The 23,286-nt window shown below is 28.1% G+C and overlaps 4 protein-coding genes across 4 annotated transcripts; all 4 read left to right on the plus strand.

Moving 5' to 3' along the window:
- The first annotated feature begins 1,105 nt into the window (after positions 1–1,105).
- Positions 1,106–6,180, plus strand: LOC103573194 (organic cation transporter protein). Its single transcript, XM_053741314.1, has 7 exons — positions 1,106–1,335; positions 1,513–1,906; positions 2,216–2,455; positions 2,537–2,795; positions 2,882–3,050; positions 3,163–3,464; positions 4,719–6,180. The coding sequence occupies exons 2-7, from the start codon at positions 1,748–1,750 to the stop codon at positions 5,234–5,236; spliced, it is 1,647 nt and encodes a 548-aa protein (XP_053597289.1). The 5' UTR covers positions 1,106–1,335; positions 1,513–1,747; the 3' UTR covers positions 5,237–6,180.
- A 1,036-nt stretch (positions 6,181–7,216) lies between these two features.
- On the plus strand, positions 7,217–12,434 carry LOC103573193 (organic cation transporter protein). The gene is made up of 6 exons (XM_008552165.2): positions 7,217–7,507; positions 8,988–9,221; positions 9,308–9,566; positions 9,642–9,810; positions 11,049–11,347; positions 11,416–12,434. Exons 1-6 carry the CDS (start codon positions 7,346–7,348, stop codon positions 11,937–11,939), a joined length of 1,647 nt encoding a protein of 548 aa, XP_008550387.1. The 5' UTR covers positions 7,217–7,345; the 3' UTR covers positions 11,940–12,434.
- Positions 12,435–12,885: 451 nt separating this feature from the next.
- Positions 12,886–16,628, plus strand: LOC103573325 (organic cation transporter protein). The gene is made up of 7 exons (XM_008552360.2): positions 12,886–12,892; positions 13,212–13,390; positions 14,748–14,987; positions 15,068–15,326; positions 15,402–15,570; positions 15,650–15,948; positions 16,020–16,628. The coding sequence occupies exons 1-7, from the start codon at positions 12,886–12,888 to the stop codon at positions 16,487–16,489; spliced, it is 1,623 nt and encodes a 540-aa protein (XP_008550582.2). The 3' UTR covers positions 16,490–16,628.
- A 1,972-nt stretch (positions 16,629–18,600) lies between these two features.
- LOC103573324 (organic cation transporter protein-like) lies at positions 18,601–20,920 on the plus strand. Its single transcript, XM_053741574.1, has 6 exons — positions 18,601–18,762; positions 19,122–19,361; positions 19,442–19,700; positions 19,862–19,943; positions 20,023–20,321; positions 20,397–20,920. The coding sequence occupies exons 1-6, from the start codon at positions 18,601–18,603 to the stop codon at positions 20,918–20,920; spliced, it is 1,566 nt and encodes a 521-aa protein (XP_053597549.1).
- The last annotated feature ends 2,366 nt before the right edge of the window (positions 20,921–23,286 follow it).

Consider the following 23,286-nt stretch of genomic DNA (forward strand, 5'->3'; position numbering starts at 1 on the left):
TTGGTCGAGGCGATGTCTTTTTTCTGCTCGACGGAACCGGAAAGTGACAGCTTCGTTCAGAACAATAACATTTGAACCAAAGACAGTTCAACCGCGACAATTCAACCTAGCGACATTAAACTGAAAATGATGAAACCAAACATTATTCAAAGACAAAATATCTGCGACAACACATATGCTTGAAATCGTACCGTGCCCTTTTTTCACATATTTTAGGTGGGTATTATTTTGGAAATAGGTCAACACATATGCTTGGAATGGTACAGCAGTATATCCATTTATCAAAAACCATAAATTATTTTTCTGCAGATATTTTATCGCGAATATTTTGTCTCAAACATTTGATCAGGGATTTTTTGACAGTTGAACAGTCGTTCGGTTGAACTATCGAGGTTGAACAGTCCGAGGTTTAATAGTCGCGGCACCAAAATGCTTAAAATCACATGTTTGTCAGCCTCAGCCAATAATTACATGTGATCTGATACTTTTCTTACTTTACTGCCCTAGGTGTGTAATATACTATATTTAGACGAGTTAAAAGTAAACCACAATTTCAAACACTTTGCAAGCGTTCCTTATTCTTGAATCATTTAAATTTAAAAATATTGATTCACCCATTTTGCCCCCCCCCCCCCAACTTATACCTTATGAGTAAAAAAAAATAATTTTTTTTTTTAAACTTAGATTAATATTCCACTAAAGAGTGCAACTGTCGCGACAGTTTAGAATAAGTCTTATCAAATTATGCTTTCCTACCTGATCAGTTTTTCTTATCACAAGCTGTCATAATATTTCTATAGGTGAATTTCAATGTTATCCATTGTTACTTTCTTGACATTTCCAATAAGAAAAAAAAATCCATGTCATTTATAATTAAGTAAATTAAAAAAGCTGTCTTTCTGTTATAAATAAATATTCAGATTCTCTTTGCGTAAAATGTATGCACGAGTATATATTTTTTTTAATTTATGAGAAACCTAAACGGCCGAAAAGAGTTCTTCTTTATCATTTATTGTTTAATTATTTCATATGTTTGTGGGATATTTTTAGATCATTAAGTATCTAAAATTTATTTGAAAGTATAAAATGGCCTACAGCTATTAATATCATTTTTTGTTATCTTTCGAAATAAAAATTGTTTTTACAGTATGCCTGTATGTTTATGTCAATAAAAAAATTAACTAAATCAACAGTAACAAAAGTGGGGATCATCGATGACCATGTTTTTTATGACAGTGGAAACGTTAATAAAAAAAATTTTTCTCTATAAAATTTTATTGGAATAAATTATCGTCAGTGTTTGTGAATGGACGTAAACTGAGAACGATGTTAAAAGTATGGATATATTTTTTTAATGTTAAATTTTTTTTTGTACGGCCATGAATTCAGAGTTTACAATAATTTTAAATGCGCTATATAAATTTTACGAAATCGATAATTGCATTTATTTCTAGTATAAAATATCATTTTTTCAAATTATTAATTGTTTTATTGAAATTAAATTTTTTCTAGAAATTATTCTTATTTATGTCTTACTGGAAAATAAAAAAATATATGTGATTTTAAAATTCGTACTGGAAAATTAAATTTTTACTTTGGATTAACGGCACCAGCGGAACAAATCATTAAGTTCATATAAATCCGAATTTAATCGGAACAGTTTATAATTATTTTTATTTTGCGAAATTTTGAGATCAATCGGTTGTTGCTTTGCTCAGTTAAATTTATTTGTGACAGAGTATAAATAATGGAAAAACAAAACAAATTAATTCAAGAAAATTGTCTCTTACAAGCTATCGATAAATTAGGCCAAGGATCAAAACTTCTTTGGATTATTTTTATCCTAAATATTTTTGTGTCAATATTATGGGGAATAAATGGTTTATCTTATATTTTTATTGCTGAGGTTTGTATTGAATTTTCAATTAATATAAAGAAGAAGAGAAGGGAAATGGTGACTTCAAAATTTTTAATTTTTTTTTTTTTTTCATTTAAGAGTATGTTATTACCGATTTTATTAACTATCAATTTTGTCATTAATTTATTGGAAGGCATAAATTTTATTATTTAAATTATTAATTATTTTACTAGTGAATGAAATTGTATAAAAAAATATTATCTAAAATTTTTTGATGGCCACTTTGTTCCCGGAGTCTTCTTTTATAATTAATACAATAAATATATATAACAATAATGAGTATATTTAATTAAAAAGATACCCGAATACTGTTGCTCTACTCCAGAACTTGAAAATGCTAATTGGACTATGGCACAAATTAACAAGGTGTCCATGGTTGACGACTGTCAAAAATCTGATTATAATTATGCGTACCTTGTGAAATTGGGATACGAAAATGCCACAAAATATGTCAATGACCTTGAAATTAAGCCAAAGATAGTTTCCTGTACATCATTTACCTTCAATACCAGTAAAATGTCAACGATTGTCAACGAAGTATGAAATGATCGTCACAGGGTATTATAAATCTCAATTAATAGTTGTACTAAAAATGTGTATTCTTTTAATCGGTTTCAGTGGGAATTAGTGTGTGACAAAAAATTACATCGAGCAAGCACACTTTTAGTGTATGCAGTAGGAATGACTTGTGGTTCAGGAATTTTAGGAACATATGCAGATAAATATGGCCGGAAAAACTCATTGATAATTGGCATAGTGTTGCAAATTGTTGCTGGACTTTCAAGTGCATTTGTACCATGGTTTTGGGCTTATATTATTTTGAAATTTCTCACAGGAATGAGTATGGGGGCTGTTTATTCCTCGGCGTTTACTATTTGTAAGAAATAATTACAATGATGACGTAAGATTACACGTTTCAATAAAAGGATCATAATTGGTTAATGGAAGTATTCAAATTTATAGTGTCTGAAGTTTCAAAAGATAACCTGAGGAAAATATTGGCAGCTGTTCTTGACTGTATGTCTGCTGTTGGAACTTTTTGTCTTGTAGGAATGGCATATTTTATACCTGATTGGAGACATTTACAAATGGCCATATCATGTTTTATTCTTCCGATCGTTATTTTGATTTGGTAATTAAATTATATTATAAAAATACATTTTTTTTAGGATTCATAAATTTTTATAAAAATATTTTTATACAACTAAATTTTAATAAAAATTAATTTTTATTTTCATTATTAGGTTTATACCGGAATCACCGCGATGGTTAATATCACAAAATCGTCATGACGAAGCTCAAAAAATAATTGAAAAATATTATAAATCATTTGTCATGACACTGGATGGTATTGTAGAAGGCCCATCAAATGAACCCAGATTGTCATTATCAGAAAATTCTGAAATATTGAATAAAGACCATAAAAATTGGTTTCATCGTAATTCTGTAAGCTTGAGAATTCTATTTAAAAATTCAGATCTGAGAAAAAAACTTTTGATTATGTATGTTACAAATTACGTCACAGCAGTTGCAGGTTTTTCACTTGGTAAGTATTTTAATAAATTATTTAAAATTTTCAATTGCAGCTACCTGTGTAAAATGAAAAATTGTTGAAAAAACGTTTGCTATTTTAAGCTTCAAAATGTACACGGAGAAAAAAAAATTGTTCTAATTAAATAAGGTTATGACAAAACAAATAACTCAGGTTACTATAAATATATATATGTAGACATTGAATTAATCTATTGAAATAATTAAGATATTGCTCAAAAAGAAATATCATTTTTTGATAACAGATAAATAATAATAAAACTAAAATATTTAATATAATACATCTCAAATATACATGCATACATATACACACTTATTAAACTGTAACGACAGCTATTCCAGCATGGGACTGAGTACCATTCTACTTAGCCCTGATTCCCATGCTAGATAGCGGTTTTTGCCATTTTAGTTGTTTCAATGTAGCATAGTAATCATTACTAGAAAAATGGTAATGAGTCCTATTCTCTATAGCATTATTTACCATTTTACAAAAAATGAGTTTGGTCACATGTAGCATAGTAATCATTACTATTCTTTTCTCTCCGTGTAATACAATGACGAACTATTTTTAAATTTCTGAAACTACAACAAAAAAACAACAGACTTAATAAATATTATAAGTAAATTATTTTATACTCTTTTGTAAATTTTTTTTGACTCTCTATTGAAAGTGTCAAATTTTATCATTTTTTTCCGTGCAAAATACTTTTAGAAACAATTATTTTTAAATATCTCTCAACGTTTTTTTTTTAACTTATTTGAATAGTATTCAATAGTAGCCAGCTATTGATTTGTTCCTTGAATTCTCAAAAGTTTACAAAACGTTCAAAATAACCTTGATTATTGGGTTAAATTAAATTGTTTTTAATTTTTTTGAATCATTCTTTTTTAATCAAAGAAGTTCGTCGTTGTGTCACGTTTTGAATTCAGAATACACGGAGAAATTATTCTCATTCGAAATGTTATAGTGTTATACTAGAGCCAGACCATGTTAGCCACCTGCAAAAATAAAAATAAACACATACAAAAATAACTATGACTATCTAACCGCAGTTACAATCTTCGTCTATTTTACTATGGTCATAGTAATTTCTTTCTGTGTTTATTTCAATTTTTGTCAGGTGGCCAACATGGTCCAGCTTTACGATGACACCATAGAATTTCAAACAAGAATAATTTCTCCGTGTAGTTAACACTTTTTCAACGACTTTTTTTACATGCTTAAATTAATTTTTTTTTTCCATTTCAGTTCTAAGTATTGATAACTTCAAATCAGACCGCTACATATACATGTCAATAGTAGGGTGCAATGAAATATTGGCCCATATAACAGTTTCGGTGATTCTCATATATTTCAGCTGTCGACATGCAAATATTTTGGCTTACACGGTTGCATTTATTTTGATGATAACAATATTAGCTGTCCAGAAAAGTAAAAATATAGTTATAGGACTAGCATTGGCAGCTAAATTTTGTTTTTCAGCAAGTTACACCGCTAACTTGGTACTTAATTCCGAATTATTCCCTAGCATTGTTAGAAATACAGCATTTGGAACAAGTTTGGTAATGGCGCAAATTGGAACGATGACAGCGCCATATATTGTTGATTTGCTTGGTGTTGTTGCATGGTGGGCTCCTACTACACTTTGCAGTATTTTAGCACTCATTGCTGGTTTTTTATGTCTTATCATACCTCAAAAAAAACAAATTCAAAAGAGCGATACAATAGCAGACAAACAGACAACTGTAGTTGGTTCAAATTCATAGTTAAAAGTAGCAGTTATTAAAGCAGTTCATTGAAAATTAACTATCGGGAAAAGATAAAGTGATGTAGATAATCGTATATATGTTTATGTCGCGCTTCTTGAGTAAATCTGATATTTGTAATTTTATCAATGAGCCATGTGACTGATATTTTTACGTACATCATGTGCGTCATACAAAAATATTGACGTTAAATCTTGCATTACCATCTGGTGACAGATTTTAATTTATTGAATAACGTATAGACACTTGGTAGTTTTCCACAAAATTAATGCAAAAATTTAATATCCAAATTATCGTGATTCTACTTCTGACACAATATTGTTTTTTGTACCACATTTTGTACAAGTCCACGCAGTCATCTATAAAAATATTATAGCAACTTATAATGAAAATTGTTTTACATGGAAAGCTTCTATAATTATTAAACATTCAATGATTAACTTTTTCGTGCAACATTAAATTTATATGGATAAGTATTTCAAAACAAAAATTTGATTATTTTATAAATAAAAAAAGTATTGACGTAGCTATAATAACATTCAAGTGATACAATTAAAAAAAAAATATTAATCGAAATTGCTTTATCGACAATAAATAATAATGTAAAACAAGCAAGGAATTGCGGTGATTAAAAAAAAAAAAAAATTGAGTAAAACTTGGAATTATTTAAGGCATTGAGAAAAAGAAATGCTGCTAATGAGGCCATCAATTGTCAAACAAAAATTAACTTAAATAATCTATACTCAAAACCAATTCTATTTAATCTATTATTTAAATAAATTAAAATTTTCCGCTTAAAAATACTTTGTGAGCGAAGTTGCAGGCTTGTTAATTAATAGCATCTTGTTATCAAACAATTCGTTAAATTATATAATGATGAGATAAAAAAAATATATACGACACTCTTAATTAAATAAAGAAAAAAATCATGTTCGTTTTAAAATAAATATTAATATATATTTTTTGTTAATGTACTAAATACACGTTATATATTTGCATATGATATTTAAAAAAAAATGGTTCGATTTTTTTTTTATATATTTTTCAACTTTAAAGATAAAAGGAAACGTGTGACATGCATTTTTATGTAGGCAATGTAAAAAAATTCAAGACTTATTTATACATACATATATAGATATGCAATGATTTATTTACATTTACATATATATAAGCATAATTGCCTAAAATAAAACATAAAGGAAGCTATTCTATTTGATAAGTATACTCTAAGTCACTTAAGTCGTAAGCCAATATATTACGTAGACGTCAGATCCTTTTCTTTTGTAGGAAATAAATAATCCTGATAACTTATGTCTATAAAACTAAACTTGTATGATTTAATTTAATTCATATCTTAGTTTGTTTCCGCGTCATGTGTATAATTATGTAATTAAAGGAATGAAAGTAAAATAACTGATCGGAAAAAACGATTTTTAAAAAGTGAATTTTATAGATAATCATCTAAGTGTCATATTTTTGTTTCAGGAATTTTTCGTTATTATTAAAAAAAATTTATTTCATCATTCGAAGTTCTTGCATTTGATTTGAATATCACTTTACTCTAGTTTTTTTGAAATTGTAAAATAATTTATCTTTTTTGTGTCATGAGAAAATATTTATCTGCGTAAAATATGTAATTAATTTAAAAATAACATTAAAATAATTAATTAGTAAGAAAAATATTTACTTTCTGATATTTAGTCTTTGGTCGATAAAACAATGTTATATTGTAGTTGATAAAGGCTTAGAAGTTGATACAATTGTAAATGGATATTAAATAAAAATCATAAAAGCTATTTCGAAAAGTTATTAATGTCATTTTTTTTTATCTTCATTACTTTTATTATCACTGTATTTAGAATAAAAATTGTTTTTATTTTACATTTAAAACATTTGTATCAGTGAAACAAAAAGTATTCAAACAGAATCCAAAGTGGGGATTACTATCTTTCTTCTATTGTTATAAATTTTGTCTTTTCAACCTGTCTCATCTAAAGTTAATTTTATATTACCTGATAAATAGCGTCACGAAAATTAAAACGTCATTTCTATACATTCATATAAATTTAAAAGCTCATTAGTGATACAAAAAAAATAGTTTAATAAAAAATGAATAAAAAAGAAATCAAATTTATGGAAGAAAAGTGTCTGTTACAAGCCATCGAGGATCTAGGAAAAGGATCAAAACTTCTTTGGATTATTTTTAGCATTAATTTTTTTATATCAATAATTTTTGGACTCAATGCTATATCCTATGTTTTTATCGCTGAGGTTTGTATATATTTTTAATAAACACTAGTACAAAAAAAAGATCAAATTATGATGGACAAAAAAAAATAAACACCAAATTTTTTTATTTTATTGTAATTAAAAATTAGTCCTGTCACAAATTCTTTTTAACTTCCAGCTAAGAAAACCGATGACTTTCCAACAATTCGGGAAATTATTGTTTTCACCCAGATTTTCGAAAATCGAGTTTTCATCAGATGTCAATATTTTGAGTCCTAAGAAGCTATTCTGATTATTTTCGGAAGAATGTCCGAGTACCTGTGTGTGTGTGTGTGTGTGTGTCCTGTTTAAAAATATTGATTGAAAAGAATTAAAAATGATGAAATTCGAATTCTTTTCAATAATTTCAATTCTTATTTTTAATTATATAGAAATACAGTTTGCATGGAGCAACCACTTCTCAATTCTTTTCAATATTTTTAATCAGAGTGTGTGCGCGCGCGTGTGTGTGTAAACTCTTTGTAACTCTTCAATTAATGAACCAATTTTGATGGTTAAGGTGGCAATCGAAAGAGCTTGTTGACCATCAACTTTCCTGAAAATTTCAGATCATTTGATCAAGTAGACTTGAAAACATTAGTGAATCATGAAAAAAAAAATTTTTTTTTTTAGTTTTTTATTGATTTCTCAGAAACTACTTCAACGATTGACTTCAAAATATAATAATCTTTAGAACTCAATAAAACGCGTCAATAGCGACCTTGGCCATTTCAATCGGTTAATTTGTCCGCGAGATATTGTAGTAGAAAGAAATACTAAAAAAAAGGTTTTTTTCGAAAACAATGACAACAATTTTTTTGAGCTACTTGAGTTCAAAAACAGCGGGACAGCAACGCAAGGTCAACCGATAGACAGATTTTTTTTACTAACGAGTAAACTTGATTGTTAAATACAAAGATTTTTCTAAAAAACAACAAAATCATATTTATGAATGAAGTCAAAATTTTTTTATAAAAGACAATCCCTTACTGAGTGATAGAAATTTGTCGATCGATGAAGAAAGAAACTTTTACTAATTAATGATATTGAAATGATAAAATTGTTTCAGTGAAGGATAAATTTTAATTTCAGGCGCGTTAATTGTTACTTAGCCTTCTATTATAAATCATCCGTATAAAGAAAAAAAATTTCGTTTAAAATTCATAAAGTTATCTGGATTATGAACGTTCTGCTTGCAAGCCACTCAGAAACTCGGATTCAAAATTCAAATTTCCGAATTATTCGAAAATTTTCGAATTAGGATTAAAAATCTTTTAGGATTATGACGATTAAATTTTTAATCATTTATAATCCTAACGAATCGTTGTGTTTAATCAGGGATTTTTTCTCTAAAATAAACTTATTTTCAAAAAATACCGATTACTGTTTCGGAGTCGCTTACTAGCGGTATGTTTATGATCCAAAACACCTTATGACTTTCGCAGAACATAATAAATATTTTACATTCTCTGTACCTCGAAAGATACCGGAGTACTGGTGCCATACCCCAGAACTTATAGATTGGACTACAGACCAGGTCAATAACATTTCCATAGTTGATAAATGTCTGAAATATGATCATAATTACACACATCTTGCTAATCTGGGATATGAAGAAGCTACAAAATATTTAAATAATTTTGAACTAATGCCAAATACAGTGTCTTGCTCGATGTTTACGTTTAATGACAGCGAGAGATCAACGATTGTTAGTGAAGTATGTATTTATATACATAAGATATTTAAATTTATATTTACGATAAATAGTAATATTAAAAATGGATTTTATCTTAATGATTTCAGTGGGACTTAGTGTGCAACAAAAAATTACATCGAGCGAACACATTTTTGATGTATTCATTGGGAATGACTTGTGGTTCGTCATTTCTAGGAGTATATGCAGATAAATATGGCCGAAAAAAATCATTGATCATTAGTATAATATTGCACACTATTGCTGGGCCTTTGAGTGCATTAGTACCATGGTTTTGGGCTTATCTCATCTTGAAATTCCTCACAGGAATAAGTACGAGTGCTATGTATACTTCAGGATATACTGTTTGTAAGAAATTATTATTAATGTTGAGGACTTTATAAAATAATTAGTACTGATTAATAAAAATATTTGAATTTTCAGTGTCAGAAATCGCGACAAGCAGCAGAATAAAAGTGTTTGCTGGTATTATTGATATTACATTTTCAATCGGAACTTTTTGTCTCATAGGTATGGCTTATTTTCTGCAAGATTGGAGACAGTTACAAATGGCTATATCATGTTTTATTTTACCAGTAATTGTATTTATTTGGTAAGAACATTTTATAAACTAAAGTATATATGTTATTAAGCAGAAAATGGATAAGGTACCGGCGGATAATAAGACCTAGCTAAAGGAGATTTGGAATGGATTCGAAAATATTGCATTTAATTATCGAAATGTATCATTAATCTTTATTTCAATACATTAGCCATAAAATGTAATGAAGTAATGGTAACTTTTACCATAAACAAACAAAAAATTATACTTTTACAAAAACCATATAAATAGGCCTTCTTTTACTACGGTAGGGTATTAAGGCCTACGGGTTAAACAAACTGGAATAGTTTAACTATACTTAATAAAATTGGTATTAGAGATTAATCATCACTTAAATTTACCAACAATACTTTTTAAGAGTCAAAAAACTAGATTGCTTTGCTCAACAGCACTTAAAACTATCAGTATCCTTTTTAAAAGACAGAAGACCAGATTGTTTTTTATAATTTCTTCTGCACTATGACCGCATATGACGGATGATAAAATATAAAAGACAAGGAACATGGTATCAGGACTCTATAAACTTTTCGTAAGATCTCTATGCAGGACGCTTTTACTAGAGTAGCCTTTAGCGAAGGTGGTTATTTTAAATATCATTTCTGTCATTTAGGCCTTATTACCCACGGGTGCCTTATTTATGTCATAAGACCGCAAAGTGGCGATTTACCGACAATGTCGATGTTGCGAAATTAACCTGAAGTTTGTGGCGCAAATTTGCGGAAACGAGTGTAAATATAACAGTCATTACACTCGTTTTTGTAAAATAGCGTCACAAACATAAGGTAAATATCATAAAATCAAGATTGTTTGAATTGCCACTGAACGGCCGTTTGACATACAATATTTTCTGTCATTATTGTTGAGAAAATTCAATTTGAGAGAAGCGCAGCCTTGAGATTGTTCCACTGTTCGAGTTCGGAGAGTTCGAAAGCATTATTATTCATAAACTTGTGAACTTTTAGAACTCAAGAAACGGTCGGACCGAAAAAATATGCATTTCGACGAAAAAAAGTAATTTTTGTCCGGTGATACTTTCGGAACAAATCAAACGATTTGCAAGTGCTTTGTGGCAGTCGAAAGAGCTTGTTGAGTTTTAGTGTTTTAATCAAACTTAGAAACAAATCAGTCGAGTGATTCACGAGTTATGCAACAAAAGCTTAAAAAATTATTAATGAAATAATTTATGATAAAAATAAATAATAATGTCAATAAATTATATTTTTTATCAGGTTTATACCAGAATCACCGCGGTGGTTGATATCACAAAATCGTCATGATGAAGCTCAAAAAATAGTTGATAAATATCATAAATCGTTCGTTATGTCATCGATTAGTGTTATTGAAAGCCCAGCAAATGAACCGAGAATATCATCAGTAGAATGTAACGAAAAGCTAGAGGATAATAAAGGTTTTTTTCATCGTAACTTCGAAAGCTTAAAAATTCTGTTCACAGATTCAGAGTTGAGGAAAAAAACTTTCATAGTAGATTTTTCATATTACGTTACTGCGACGGGAAGTTATATACTAGGTAAGATTTTTGATAAAAAATTTTTCGACTTTTAATCATATAAAATAAATTAACTTTATTTATTTCAGTCTTCAGTGTTGATAATTTCAAATCGAGCCGTTATTTGTATATGTCGATATTAGCAGTTAATGAAATACTAGGAGTCTTAGTGATTTCAGTGATACTTAAATTTTTCACCACTCGAAAATCACTTATCTTAACTTACACAGTTGCATTTATTTTAATGATAACGATTTCAGCTGTCCCTGAAAACAATAAAAATATAATTATGGGATTAGCATTAGCAGGTAAATTTTGTTTTTCCGCAAGTTTTACTGTCAACTTGGTATTTCTTTCGGAACTGTTTCCTAGTAATGTTAGAAATACAGCATTCGGAACGTGCATAGTATTGTTACAAATTGGAAGCATGACTGCACCATATATTGTTGATTTGCTTGGTAATGTTGCTTGGTGGGCTCCTACTACACTTTGTGGTATTTTATCTTTTATGGCTGGACTTTTCTGTTTTGCTATACCTCAATCTAAACTAAGTAACGTAAAAGATACTCATGCAGACGGAGAAGTTACTGAATCGGGTCACAATACCAAATAAGAAGTAATCAGTGACAAAAGTAACATATATTACCAAAGAGATCTTTCTGCCCCAATTATGTAAGATTAACCATTAAGGAATAAATTATTCTTCCATTTGTTAAACGGAAAATAATTTGTATTAAAACTTATGGAGTTTAAAATATCCACTGATTGAGTTACAATATATTAATAGTCAAAGTTCAATTGCAAACATAACTATTGATATATTTATTTATATGATAATGTACATACACTATTTGAAGAAAAATGAATAAATAATTGCCAACAGGATTCTTCACACCTTCAAAATGATAATTTTTTAAGGTAAACCGTTTACGTGATGCGTTTTACGTCCGTAACCTGTTGGAAAGTGAATACAATGTTTTATTGAAGGTATTTTCAGAAAAAAAAAAATTTCTAGAAAATTTGTGAAAGTATTATTGACCTTGATTTTTAAATTTGAAAATTTGTATAATTTTTTTTTAAAATGAGTGTATTTTTTTAATAAAATAAGAATAAATGTATATTTATTGCTACGATTACATAACCTATTAAAAAAAGTCTATGCGGAAATCTAGCATAGATTTCAGTGGGGATTCCTTCATGGCGTTTTCGTATGGATTCCATTATGGTTTCCTATAGGAATATTAATCTGTTCTTGTATTCAAGTATTGTATTGAAATTACTTATATAGAAACCCAGATTCCTATATGAACCAAGAAATCCATATATCCAAGTTCCTATATGGAAATCCAGATACCCATAGTATCCTACATGGATTCTTATATAAATCCATACATTTCTATATTAATTCCTATGAATTCTTACATAAATCCATACTTTTCTATATGGATTTCTATAGGCTCCCATACATCCCACATGGATTTTTTTATAGGGTATAGACATTTTTTGTTATTAAAAACTCGGTTATTATCAAATTTTGAAAAAATATATTTAAAAACGAAATGACCCGCAATTATTAATTTCAGTTATTTTTATCTTCTTTTCCTTACACTTCACACATTTTAAATAAAAATTGTTTTTACAGTGAATTTGTGTATTCATTATATTAAAGAAAAAGATGTAATCAAACAGTTGAGAAAGTGGGGGTTATCAATGGCCATGTAATAAAATTATGATTAACAACCAGTTGCACTTTAAAATTATATTTTTTTGTCTGATAATCCGTGTTACGAAAATAAAAAAGTATTTAATATATATAAGAAAAATTAAAAAAAAAATATAATAATAATAGTTGAATAAATAATGGAAATTAAGGAAAAAAAATTAGTAGAAGAAAAATATTTTTTGCAAGCTATAGATGATCTAGGAAAAGGATCAAAACTGCTTTGGATTATTTTTATCATCAACATTTTAACAACACTATTGTTCGGAATTAATTCCATGTCATATGTCTTTATCGGTGAGGTTTGTATTAACTTTTTATGCATACTTATGAAGAAAACAAAATGAAATCGCGATGCTTAAATAATTATTTTTAATTTTTGTGCGTAGAAATAATTGTCATCTTAGCATGACGATGTATATTATAGTTTGAAGTGTTAACTTTACTAAATCCAGTATAAATTGTTATAACAAGTTTATTTTTTAGAAAAATAACATAACTCTGTGAGATTAACTATTAAATTTCATAGTAAAATAAAATGTTCTTTGATATCAGCTGCATGCTCTACTAAATTGGAGAAAATTATCAATCAATAAAAAAAAAATAATTTGATGAAAAAGCGTTGATTATTTAAAACTTGTATGCGTGACACTGCGGCGAACTTTTTTAAAATAGTTTTTAAACTTTTGAAAAAATTCAAAAGAAAAGTCAACACGGAGAAAAAAGAATAGTTTTGATTCTTATGCTAGAATGGTAGCCATTACTATGTTGCATAGTAACGAAGATTTTTGTGAAAATCCTGAGTGAATTTGCTGAGAAAAATCTTTAGAATTGTGGCAAAAATATGAATGATAGTTCATTCGATGCAGAATCAAATTTTGAGTATGTGCTTTTTATTCTTTTTATCGATCAAAATTTCAATTTTTTACTAACAAAAAACGTAAACAAAATACAGAATCTTAGTCTTTTGTTAATCACTCAATAACTATAAGCGATATCGATAATCTAAAAAAAGATCCTCAAAGGGGAGGAAAATTCCAAAAACAAAAGTTTTGATTCCCGGAACTCTAGTTTCATAAATAATATTTTTTATTTAAGGTTAAAATTGGGGTTTCGTGCGGCTGCTGTCACATGGCGCGTCGAGGTTAGAGTAAGTCAGCAGCCACACGGAAGTCCATTTTCAACAATGCATAAAAATTATTGTTTATGAAGCTAGAGTTCCAGGTTCGATATCGCTTATAGTTATTAAATTATTAACAAAAAACTGAGATTCCGTATTTTGTTTATGTTTTTTGTTAGTAGAAAATTGAAATTTTGATGAATGAAATAAATAAAAAACACATCTTATTCAAAATTTAATTCCGCATCGAATGTCCTATCAGGCATACTTTTGCCACAATTCTAAAGATTTTTCCCAGCAAATTTACACAAGATTTTCACAAAAATCGTCGTTACTATGTAACATAGTAATTGTTACCATTCTAGCATAGGAATCAGAACTATTCTTTTCTCTCCGTGAATAATTGTCTTGATAGTATTAATACTATTAAATGATGCTAAACAAAAAAGTTTGAATTATATACCCTTTTTGAGCAAAACAGAATTTTAAATTTAAGTTTTTGCGTATAAAATTTGATTATGCAGACGTGTCTTGTAAATAATTAATGAAATAAATATTTCTTCAAATGTACATCGAAAAAGATACCTGAGTATTGGTGCTCTACTCCAGAGCTTACGTCTACAAATTGGACTACAAATCAAATAAATAATATTTCTATTGTTGATGAATGTCAACGATATGATTATAACTACACACAACTTGTGGAATTGGGATACGAAAAAGCCGTACAACATGTCGAGAATTTAAAATCTAAGCCAAAGATAGTTTCCTGTTCATCATTTATATTCGAAGATAATGGAAAGTCAACAATCGTCAGTGAAGTATGTAATCGTCACAAAATATTGTAGTTTGTAAATAACAATAATGTTGAATATTATTATTATTTTTCCATAAATTTCAGTGGCAATTAGTGTGCGACAAAAAATTACATCGAGCAAATACATTTTTAGTGTATTCATTCGGAATAATGGGTGGGTCAGCAATTCTAGGAGTATATGCAGATAAATATGGCCGAAAAAATTCATTGATCATTAGTATAATACTGCATACTATTGCTGGGCCTTTGAGTGCATTGGTACCATGGTTTTGGGCTTATGTTATTTTAAAATTTTTTACAGGAATGAGTCTGGGTGCTATGTATTCTTCAGCGTTTACTCTTTGTAAGAAATTATTATTAATATGAAGTTTCAAGAAAATAATTTCTGCTGTTTCATGAAAAAAATTCAAAATTATAGTTTCAGAAGTCGTGAAAAGCAAGAGAAGAAAGCTCTTCGTGGGTGTGCTCGATAGTTCATTTTCAGTTGGAACGTTTTTTCTTGTAGGCATGGCTTATTTTTTACCTAATTGGAGACAGTTACAAATGGCCATATCATGTTTTGTTCTACCAATAGTTATACTCATTTGGTAATTTAATGATATCATTAATTTGTATTTCAAACTGTATTCAAATTAATAACTAGTATGTAATTTTTAATTCAATCAGGTTCATGCCAGAATCACCACGATGGTTGATATCACAAAATCGTCATGACGAAGCTCAAAAAATAATTGAAAAATACCATAAATCATTTGTTATGACACCAATTAGTATTGTGGGAAACTCAACAAATGAACCCACAATGTCATCGGGAGAATGCCATCAAACACCAAACGAAAACAAAAGTTTTTTTCATCGTAATTTCGAAAGCTTAAAAATTCTGTTTACACATCCAGATTTGAGGAGAAAAATTATCATAATGAATTTTTCGTATTACGTCACCGCGGTGGCAAGTTATTCACTTGGTAACATTTTTAATTCAATCCCCTAAGCTTCTGATTGTCTATAATAAATTAATTTTATATATTTGTTTCAGCGTTTAACGTCGAAAATTTGAAATCAAACCGATATGTTTACATGTCAATATTGTCAACTATTGAAGTACTAGGGAATTCAATAATTTCAGTCGTCCTGCTGTTTTTTAAATGTCGAAAATTACTCGTTACATCTTACACGATTGCATTTATTTTAATGATAACAATGTTAGCCATCCGCGAAGAAAATAAAATTTCAATTATAGGGTTAACATTAGCAGCGAAGTTTTGTTTTTCCGCAAATTTCACTGCCAACTTAGTGCTATTTTCAAAACTGTTTCCCAGCAATGTTAGAAATACCGCATTTGGAACGTGCGTATTAATGGCACAAACTGGAAGCATGACTGCGCCATATATTGTTGATTTGCTTGGTAATGTTGCTTGGTGGGCTCCTACTACACTTTGTGGTATTTTATCTCTGATGGCTGGAATTTCCTGTTTTGCTATACCTCGAACAAAAATAGATAATTAATATTATACTACGATAGTTAAGGACATTCCCATGGAGCAGTCGTGCTCAATTTTAAAGACGATTCTTCCTATGATAAGTACTATTAGTAAAATGAAAAATAATTAAGGTACTCGCTTGCTCTCATATGCGCAAAAATCCAAAAATATTCTCATTGCGTTGTTTTTCCAATCTGGCAACATGGTTTTCTTTTCTCTGTATATTCTTATGCTGGAAACATATGTGAAGAAGTTAAATGTTTTGAAAAATTCGTAGAGGTTACTGTTAAATCAACACCGCTTGTTTTTATTATTTTTACAGAAACATATTCGTTATATATTCAATTAATGATTTTCCGTTTTTCAAATCAATCGTAAGAAAATTACTATTGTTATCCAAGAAAACACGTGCAACAACGCCGTTCGGAGTAGGGTTCACATGTTAAATATGCAAATTTTAATAGTCAATAATTACAAATTTAGTACCGCAAGGGCTGTTTAGAAAAATTTCTTCGTATAGAGGATACTTGAAAGTAAGTTTATTTAAAATTTGAGGAAAATTGTAAGAAAATTTATTTCCATAGGATCTTCTTTAATTCTTAGTCCTTGAAGAAACCATACGTCAATATTTATTCAATATATATAAATAAATGAGTAAATGATTAACAGGTTCTTTAATATACCACGACGGAAAATAAAAAAATAGTAGAAATGCATTTCCAAAAATAGGCTAAAGTAATAAGTAAGGTAGTTTGATTTATTATGATTTTATAAAAATACGACTATGAATAAAATATATTTTGTAAATACAATTTTATCTATGTATATTTCTTTCCTTTTATTTCTCATCATCTATTATTAGTTTTTATATTTTATCGACTGTTTCAAAATATTAAGAAGTTCACAGTTTATACACTTAAATGACTTTTTATGGTTTTTTAGTCAATCAACCGCTATATTACAAATATTGATGGTAAGTTTGATATTGCCAGAAATTTTACAATTTAATATCCCCCCAAAGCTCTGTAAATTTTCAAATCAATCCATTGAACCGTTTGACCGGACCGATTGATCAAAGTTTCATAAAACAATTAAAGGAACAAGTTCGTTCCTTTAACTGTGTAATCATTATCAAAAAGAAAAAATGATTTTCTTTAGAATTTTCTTACATTTTTGGGTTACTGACTCAGTAAATGTAAGGTAAAAAGGAAAAAAAAAGATAATTTTTTAAAATTAAAAAAAAAAAACTCGTGAAATTTTCTTTAATAAAAGCCTAAAATTGGTTTTCTTTTTAAATTTTCAAAAACAGAAATGGTCTGGACATCTTGTGTTTATTGATCATCTCTTTACTTGTGACTTTTAAGACAAAATCATATGTTTAACTCTGTAAATAGAAGTAAAAATGTATTATAACATGAACACAGTAATTGTTACTAAGGACTAGGAAGCTTATACGACTCTAAATGAATAATTTAACAGGCGTTCTTACTTTTTTTTTTTCTTACATCCAAATGGGTGAACGGTATCATATTTGTTGCACTAATGCAGTAATCAGGAACTTTGGCTGAGTTTTTCTTTTAAGCAAACGAATATTATCAAAAAACTAAAGCGCACTTCGCTGGATTAGACAATAGCGCATCAATGTGCAGTCAGTAGTTTGTATTGAAAGATTTTGTCTCCGAGAAAAACTCAGCCGAAAGTATTAGAACCTCTGTTAAAAGAAAAAATAAAAACTTTTTTTTTTTTAATAAAGTTAATTAAAATGCAGAAATGTGACAATTGAATTATTGCTCTATTTATTATGAGACGTTAACTATTAAAAGTCGATTACTATAAAGTTTTAAAAAAAAATTTACTTGAAAATAAAACGACCCACAATTATTAATCTCATTTTTCGTTATCTTCTTTACGTTAATGATCTCACTGTTGTGAATAAAAATTGTTTTTACAGTGAATGTTATGTGTTTATATTGTTAAGAAAAACGAATAATTTCAAAAGCGGGGACAGTCACCGATGGTTTTATCAAGTATAATAATACTTAACATACTTGACGATAAGTAGCGTCAAGAAATTTAAAAATGTGTGTTAATAAATAAGAAAAATTTTATAGATACAATAATATAGTTGAATAAATAATGGACATCAAACGTAGAAAATTAGCAGAAGAAGAATGTTTGTTGCGAGCTATAGATGATCTAGGAAAAGGATCAAAACTTCTTTGGATTATTTTTATCATCAATATTTTAGCGTCATTATTGTTTGGACTAAATATCATGAGTTATATTTTTATTGCTGAGGTTCGTATCAACTTTTTAAAAATATTTGTAGGGAGGAAGGTATAAAATAGCGACAGCAAAATATTTATTATACATTTTTCGTCATAAAAACTATTGCCATCTTAAAATAATAATTCGATGAATATTTATTGATTTAATAAATATTCAAATATTCAATGTTAACCAGCTGTAACTATACTACTGATTGAATTGGTGATATACTTATAGCTCAAGAAAAAAGTAATGATATAATAAATAAATAGTTTTTTTATAAAAAAAAAATTTTTAATCCTAATTTTCGTGTATCAATTTTGCTTATGCAGACGTGTCTTATAAATAATTAATAAAATAAATATTTCTTCAAATGTACATCGAAAAAGATACCTGAGTATTGGTGCTCTACTCCAGAGCTTACGTCTACAAATTGGACTACAAATCAAATAAATAATATTTCTATTGTTGATGAATGTCAACGATATGATTATAACTACACACAACTTGTGGAATTGGGATACGAAAAAGCCGTACAACATGTCGAGAATTTAAAATCTAAGCCAAAGATAGTTTCCTGTTCATCATTTATATTCGAAGATAATGGAAAGTCAACAATCGTCAGTGAAGTATGTAATTGTCACAAAATATTATAGTTTGTAAATAACAATAATATTGAACATTATTATTATTTTTCCATAAATTTCAGTGGCAATTAGTGTGCGACAAAAAATTACATCGAGCAAATACATTTTTAGTGTATTCATTAGGAATAATGAGTGGTTCAGCAATTCTAGGAGTATACGCAGATAAATATGGTCGAAAAAATTCATTAATCATTAGTATAATACTGCAAATTATTTCTGGACCTTTGAGTGCATTGGTACCATGGTTTTGGGCTTATGTTATTTTAAAATTCTTCAACGGAATAAGTTCGGGTGCTATGTATTCCTCGGGGTATACTATTCGTAAGAAATTATTTTCGTTATCAAGCTTTAATAGAATAATTGCTACTGTTTCATGGAAATATTCAAATTTATAGTGTCGGAAGTCGCAAAAAGTAACAAGATAAAGCTGTTTGCAGGTATTCTTGATATTACATTTTCCGTTGGAACTTTTTTTCTAATAGGCATGGCTTATTTTTTACCTAATTGGAGGCAGTTACAAATGGCCATATCATGTTTTGTTCTACCAATAATTATACTCATTTGGTAATTTAATGATATCATTAATATGTATTTCAAACTGTATTCAAATTAATAACTAGTATGTAATTTTTAATTCAATCAGGTTCATGCCAGAATCACCACGATGGTTGATATCACAAAATCGTCATGACGAAGCTCAAAAAATAATTGAAAAATACCATAAATCATTTGTTATGACACCAATTAGTATTGTGGGAAATTCAACAAATGAACCCACAATGTCATCGGGAGAATGCCATCAAACACCAAAAGAAAATAAAAGTTTTTTTCATCGTAATTTCGAAAGTTTAAAAATTCTGTTTACACATCCAGATTTGAGAAAAAAAATGATAATCATGAACTTTTCATATTACTCTGCCTGTACTGCAAGTTTTGCACTTAGTAAGATTTCAATTTACTTTCCTAATTTCTAGTTATATAAAATAAATTAGCTAAATTACATTTTTTTTTATTCAGTCTTAAGTGTCGATAATTTTAAATCAAGCCGTTATGTATATATGGCTATAGTGGCAGCTAATGAAATAATAGGAGTCATAGCGATTTCAGTGATACTGATGTTTTTCAGCGTTCGAAAACCACTTATTATGACCTATGTAGTTGCATTTATTTTAATGATAACAATTTTAGCTGTCCCTGAAGAAAATAAAAATACTATTATGGGATTATCATTAGCAGGTAAACTTTGTTTTTCCGCATGTTTGACTGGCAGTTTAGTATTTTTTTCGGAACTGTTTCCTAGTAATGTGCGAAATACTGCATTTGGAACCTGCATAGTAATGGCGCAAACTGGAGCTATGACTGCGCCATATATTGTTGATTTGCTTGGTGATGTTGCTTGGTGGGCTCCTACTACAGTTTGTAGTACTCTAGCTTTTATAGCTGGCATTCTTTTTCTTTTTATACCTCAAACAGAAGTTAATAATAAAAATAATTATAAAGGCCGGGAAGAAGTAACAGCATCCGGTGTCAATTCAGAGTGAGAAGAAATCAGTACGAAATTGATCGATCGAAAATGAAAAGTGTCAAGAATTACTAGTGACAAGAATAACATCGATTACTCGAAAATACTTTCTGTCAAATACGCAATAAATTGTAGTGATAAACTATTTTTTTATTTTTTAAATAAAAAATTTAATTAGGATGATTTTTTAAGTGTGCCGTTAACTGATCCCAACAACTTTATACTACGACAATCAGTGATCCTTACAAATTGATCCCACCAACGTCTGATTCAATCAATACTCGATTGAAAATTATGAAGATGAAGATTTTGGAGATGATGATAAATTATCATTGATAATGAAAGTTATGAAAATCTTGATGAAACTGATGAATTAGATCAGTTGTCAGTTAGATCTAGTCTGAGATCAATTGTCATGTGATCACTTGTTCGGGATCAGTTGTCGTGGTACCGATTTTTTAATTCTTTCGAAATATTTATAATATAAAAATAATCTTCAATAAAAAATCAAAATTCCAACGAAAGTATGACTATTTATATGATTCTAGATAAATATATAGCTCAAAAAATGTTAAAATACGATTGCAATCATGATTTTTTGCATCTTATTAACGATAAATACCAAAGCATGAAAATGTTCCTGTCGATAGTTACTTTTGTTATCAATAAAAATGGAAAATTTATATGGAAAAATACATATATATCTATATTTGTATCGAATCAAATACAACAACTGAAAATATTACATAGACACACGATATCGGCTTTTAAAACAATACTGCGATAAATAATAAAATATGTAATCAAAAGTATATGATAAAATGAAACGTAATTAAATCTTGTTTATTTCAAAATTACCTTCAATTTGTTGTTGTTATTAGTATTTAATAAAATAATTTTAAAATACAACTCATTAAAAACATTATTATTATTTTTTTTTTTTTTTTGAAGTGATTTATATATTCTAAATGATTTATATATTTTCAATAAAAATTGTTATTTTAATAAATTAGTGTATTCACATCAATAAGAAAAGTAATTCAAACAGTAATGAAAGTGGGTCTCGGCATCTGCTATGTATGAAATCGTAATTTATAATATCTGCCTCCCACTTTTTTAAAAGACCCAATGACCTTGAACTGTCATAACAGTATTAAAATTCTATTAATTAATTTCAGAAAAATTAAAGCATTTATTGAAAAAAGAATGACGCGGTCACAATTTCGCTGAGATATAGATTTTTAAGAAATTATTTGCAGTTGATATCAATCGGAAGTTAAATGAAATTTTGAAAATAAATTTCAGTAAATCTTCATGTCAGCATTATAATTTGAAATGTCTTGTTTTTTAGGCTAAAATTTATTTACCAAATTTCGTTCAACTCCTAATTGATAACAACTATGGATGCCTTTTTTTTAAATCTATATCTCGATGGAATTATAACTGCGCTGCCCTTCTTTCAATTAATGCTTCAACTTTTTTTTAAATTAATTAATAAAATTTTAATACTGCTATGACAAATCAGTCATTGAGTATTTTTAAAAAGTGGGAGGCTCTGTCTAAGAATGTCTTTAATGATTTGATTGCCATAGTAACGTATAAACATATCAAAGATACCAGAGAATATTTTTTATTAAATGTCAATATAAACTTGAGAAAATTTTTTATTAAATATCAGCTTTATAAAAATTAACTAAACCAAATTCCAACACATCATGACTCATGATTTGTCGAATTCTTATCAAGATATAAGTAAAGTTAATGAAGATGATATTGAAAAAGAAATGAAACGTATTGAAAAAGTTGATGACTCAATAAACGATTTAGATTTTGAATTGAAGGCAAGTTAAAATTATCTACCAAGTTAAATTATTTTATATAAGCTAATATGTTCTAGGAGGTATTCAATGAATTATCAAATTTACAATTAAAAAATCGTCAGATTTTAAAAGAATCACTAATATCGAATTTTGAAATTGCTGGACTAGCTAAGAATACACAAAAATATTTAAATTTATATTCAATACAAGTGTCATCGGATGATATTTCTGATCATACAGATCCTCAACTCGAAACAGATCAATTCAATGATTCATCAATTGAATTCTGTGAAGATTTATTGCATGAAATTAAAAATGTAAAAATATTTTATTTACATTTCGTCCCCTTTTTAGGTAAATCTCGTAACTTCAAAATTATAATTTTTTCAGAAATCGGTCAAAACATCTATTCTGTTACACGTGCATTAATGGAAATAATAAAATTCAAAAGTTTCTCTAACATTCTGTTACAATTATTAAAATTTAAAGCTTTTTTTTTATGCAATAGCAGTACTAAAGAATGTTTTTCATTCATAACCTATATTATTAAGAGAATAAGGAAAAT

Source organism: Microplitis demolitor, chromosome 8 (genome assembly GCF_026212275.2).
Source record: "Microplitis demolitor isolate Queensland-Clemson2020A chromosome 8, iyMicDemo2.1a, whole genome shotgun sequence".
Taxonomy (NCBI): domain Eukaryota; kingdom Metazoa; phylum Arthropoda; class Insecta; order Hymenoptera; family Braconidae; genus Microplitis; species Microplitis demolitor.

Coding starts and splice junctions, on each gene's coding strand:
- LOC103573194 (XM_053741314.1), top strand. CDS start 1,748: ATGGAAAAACAAAACAAATTAATTCAAGAAAATTGTCTCTTACAAGCT. Junction 2,456..2,536: donor TGTCAACGATTGTCAACGAA/GTATGAAATGAT, acceptor AATCGGTTTCAG/TGGGAATTAGTGTGTGACAA. Junction 3,051..3,162: donor CCGATCGTTATTTTGATTTG/GTAATTAAATTA, acceptor TTTCATTATTAG/GTTTATACCGGAATCACCGC.
- LOC103573193 (XM_008552165.2), top strand. CDS start 7,346: ATGAATAAAAAAGAAATCAAATTTATGGAAGAAAAGTGTCTGTTACAA. Junction 7,508..8,987: donor CCTATGTTTTTATCGCTGAG/GTTTGTATATAT, acceptor GTACCTCGAAAG/ATACCGGAGTACTGGTGCCA. Junction 9,222..9,307: donor GATCAACGATTGTTAGTGAA/GTATGTATTTAT, acceptor TAATGATTTCAG/TGGGACTTAGTGTGCAACAA.
- LOC103573325 (XM_008552360.2), top strand. Junction 13,391..14,747: donor TACTTATGAAGAAAACAAAA/TGAAATCGCGAT, acceptor ACATCGAAAAAG/ATACCTGAGTATTGGTGCTC. Junction 15,949..16,019: donor GGTGGCAAGTTATTCACTTG/GTAACATTTTTA, acceptor TATTTGTTTCAG/CGTTTAACGTCGAAAATTTG.
- LOC103573324 (XM_053741574.1), top strand. CDS start 18,601: ATGGACATCAAACGTAGAAAATTAGCAGAAGAAGAATGTTTGTTGCGA. Junction 19,701..19,861: donor TTCCTCGGGGTATACTATTC/GTAAGAAATTAT, acceptor TTTTTCTAATAG/GCATGGCTTATTTTTTACCT. Junction 19,944..20,022: donor CCAATAATTATACTCATTTG/GTAATTTAATGA, acceptor TAATTCAATCAG/GTTCATGCCAGAATCACCAC.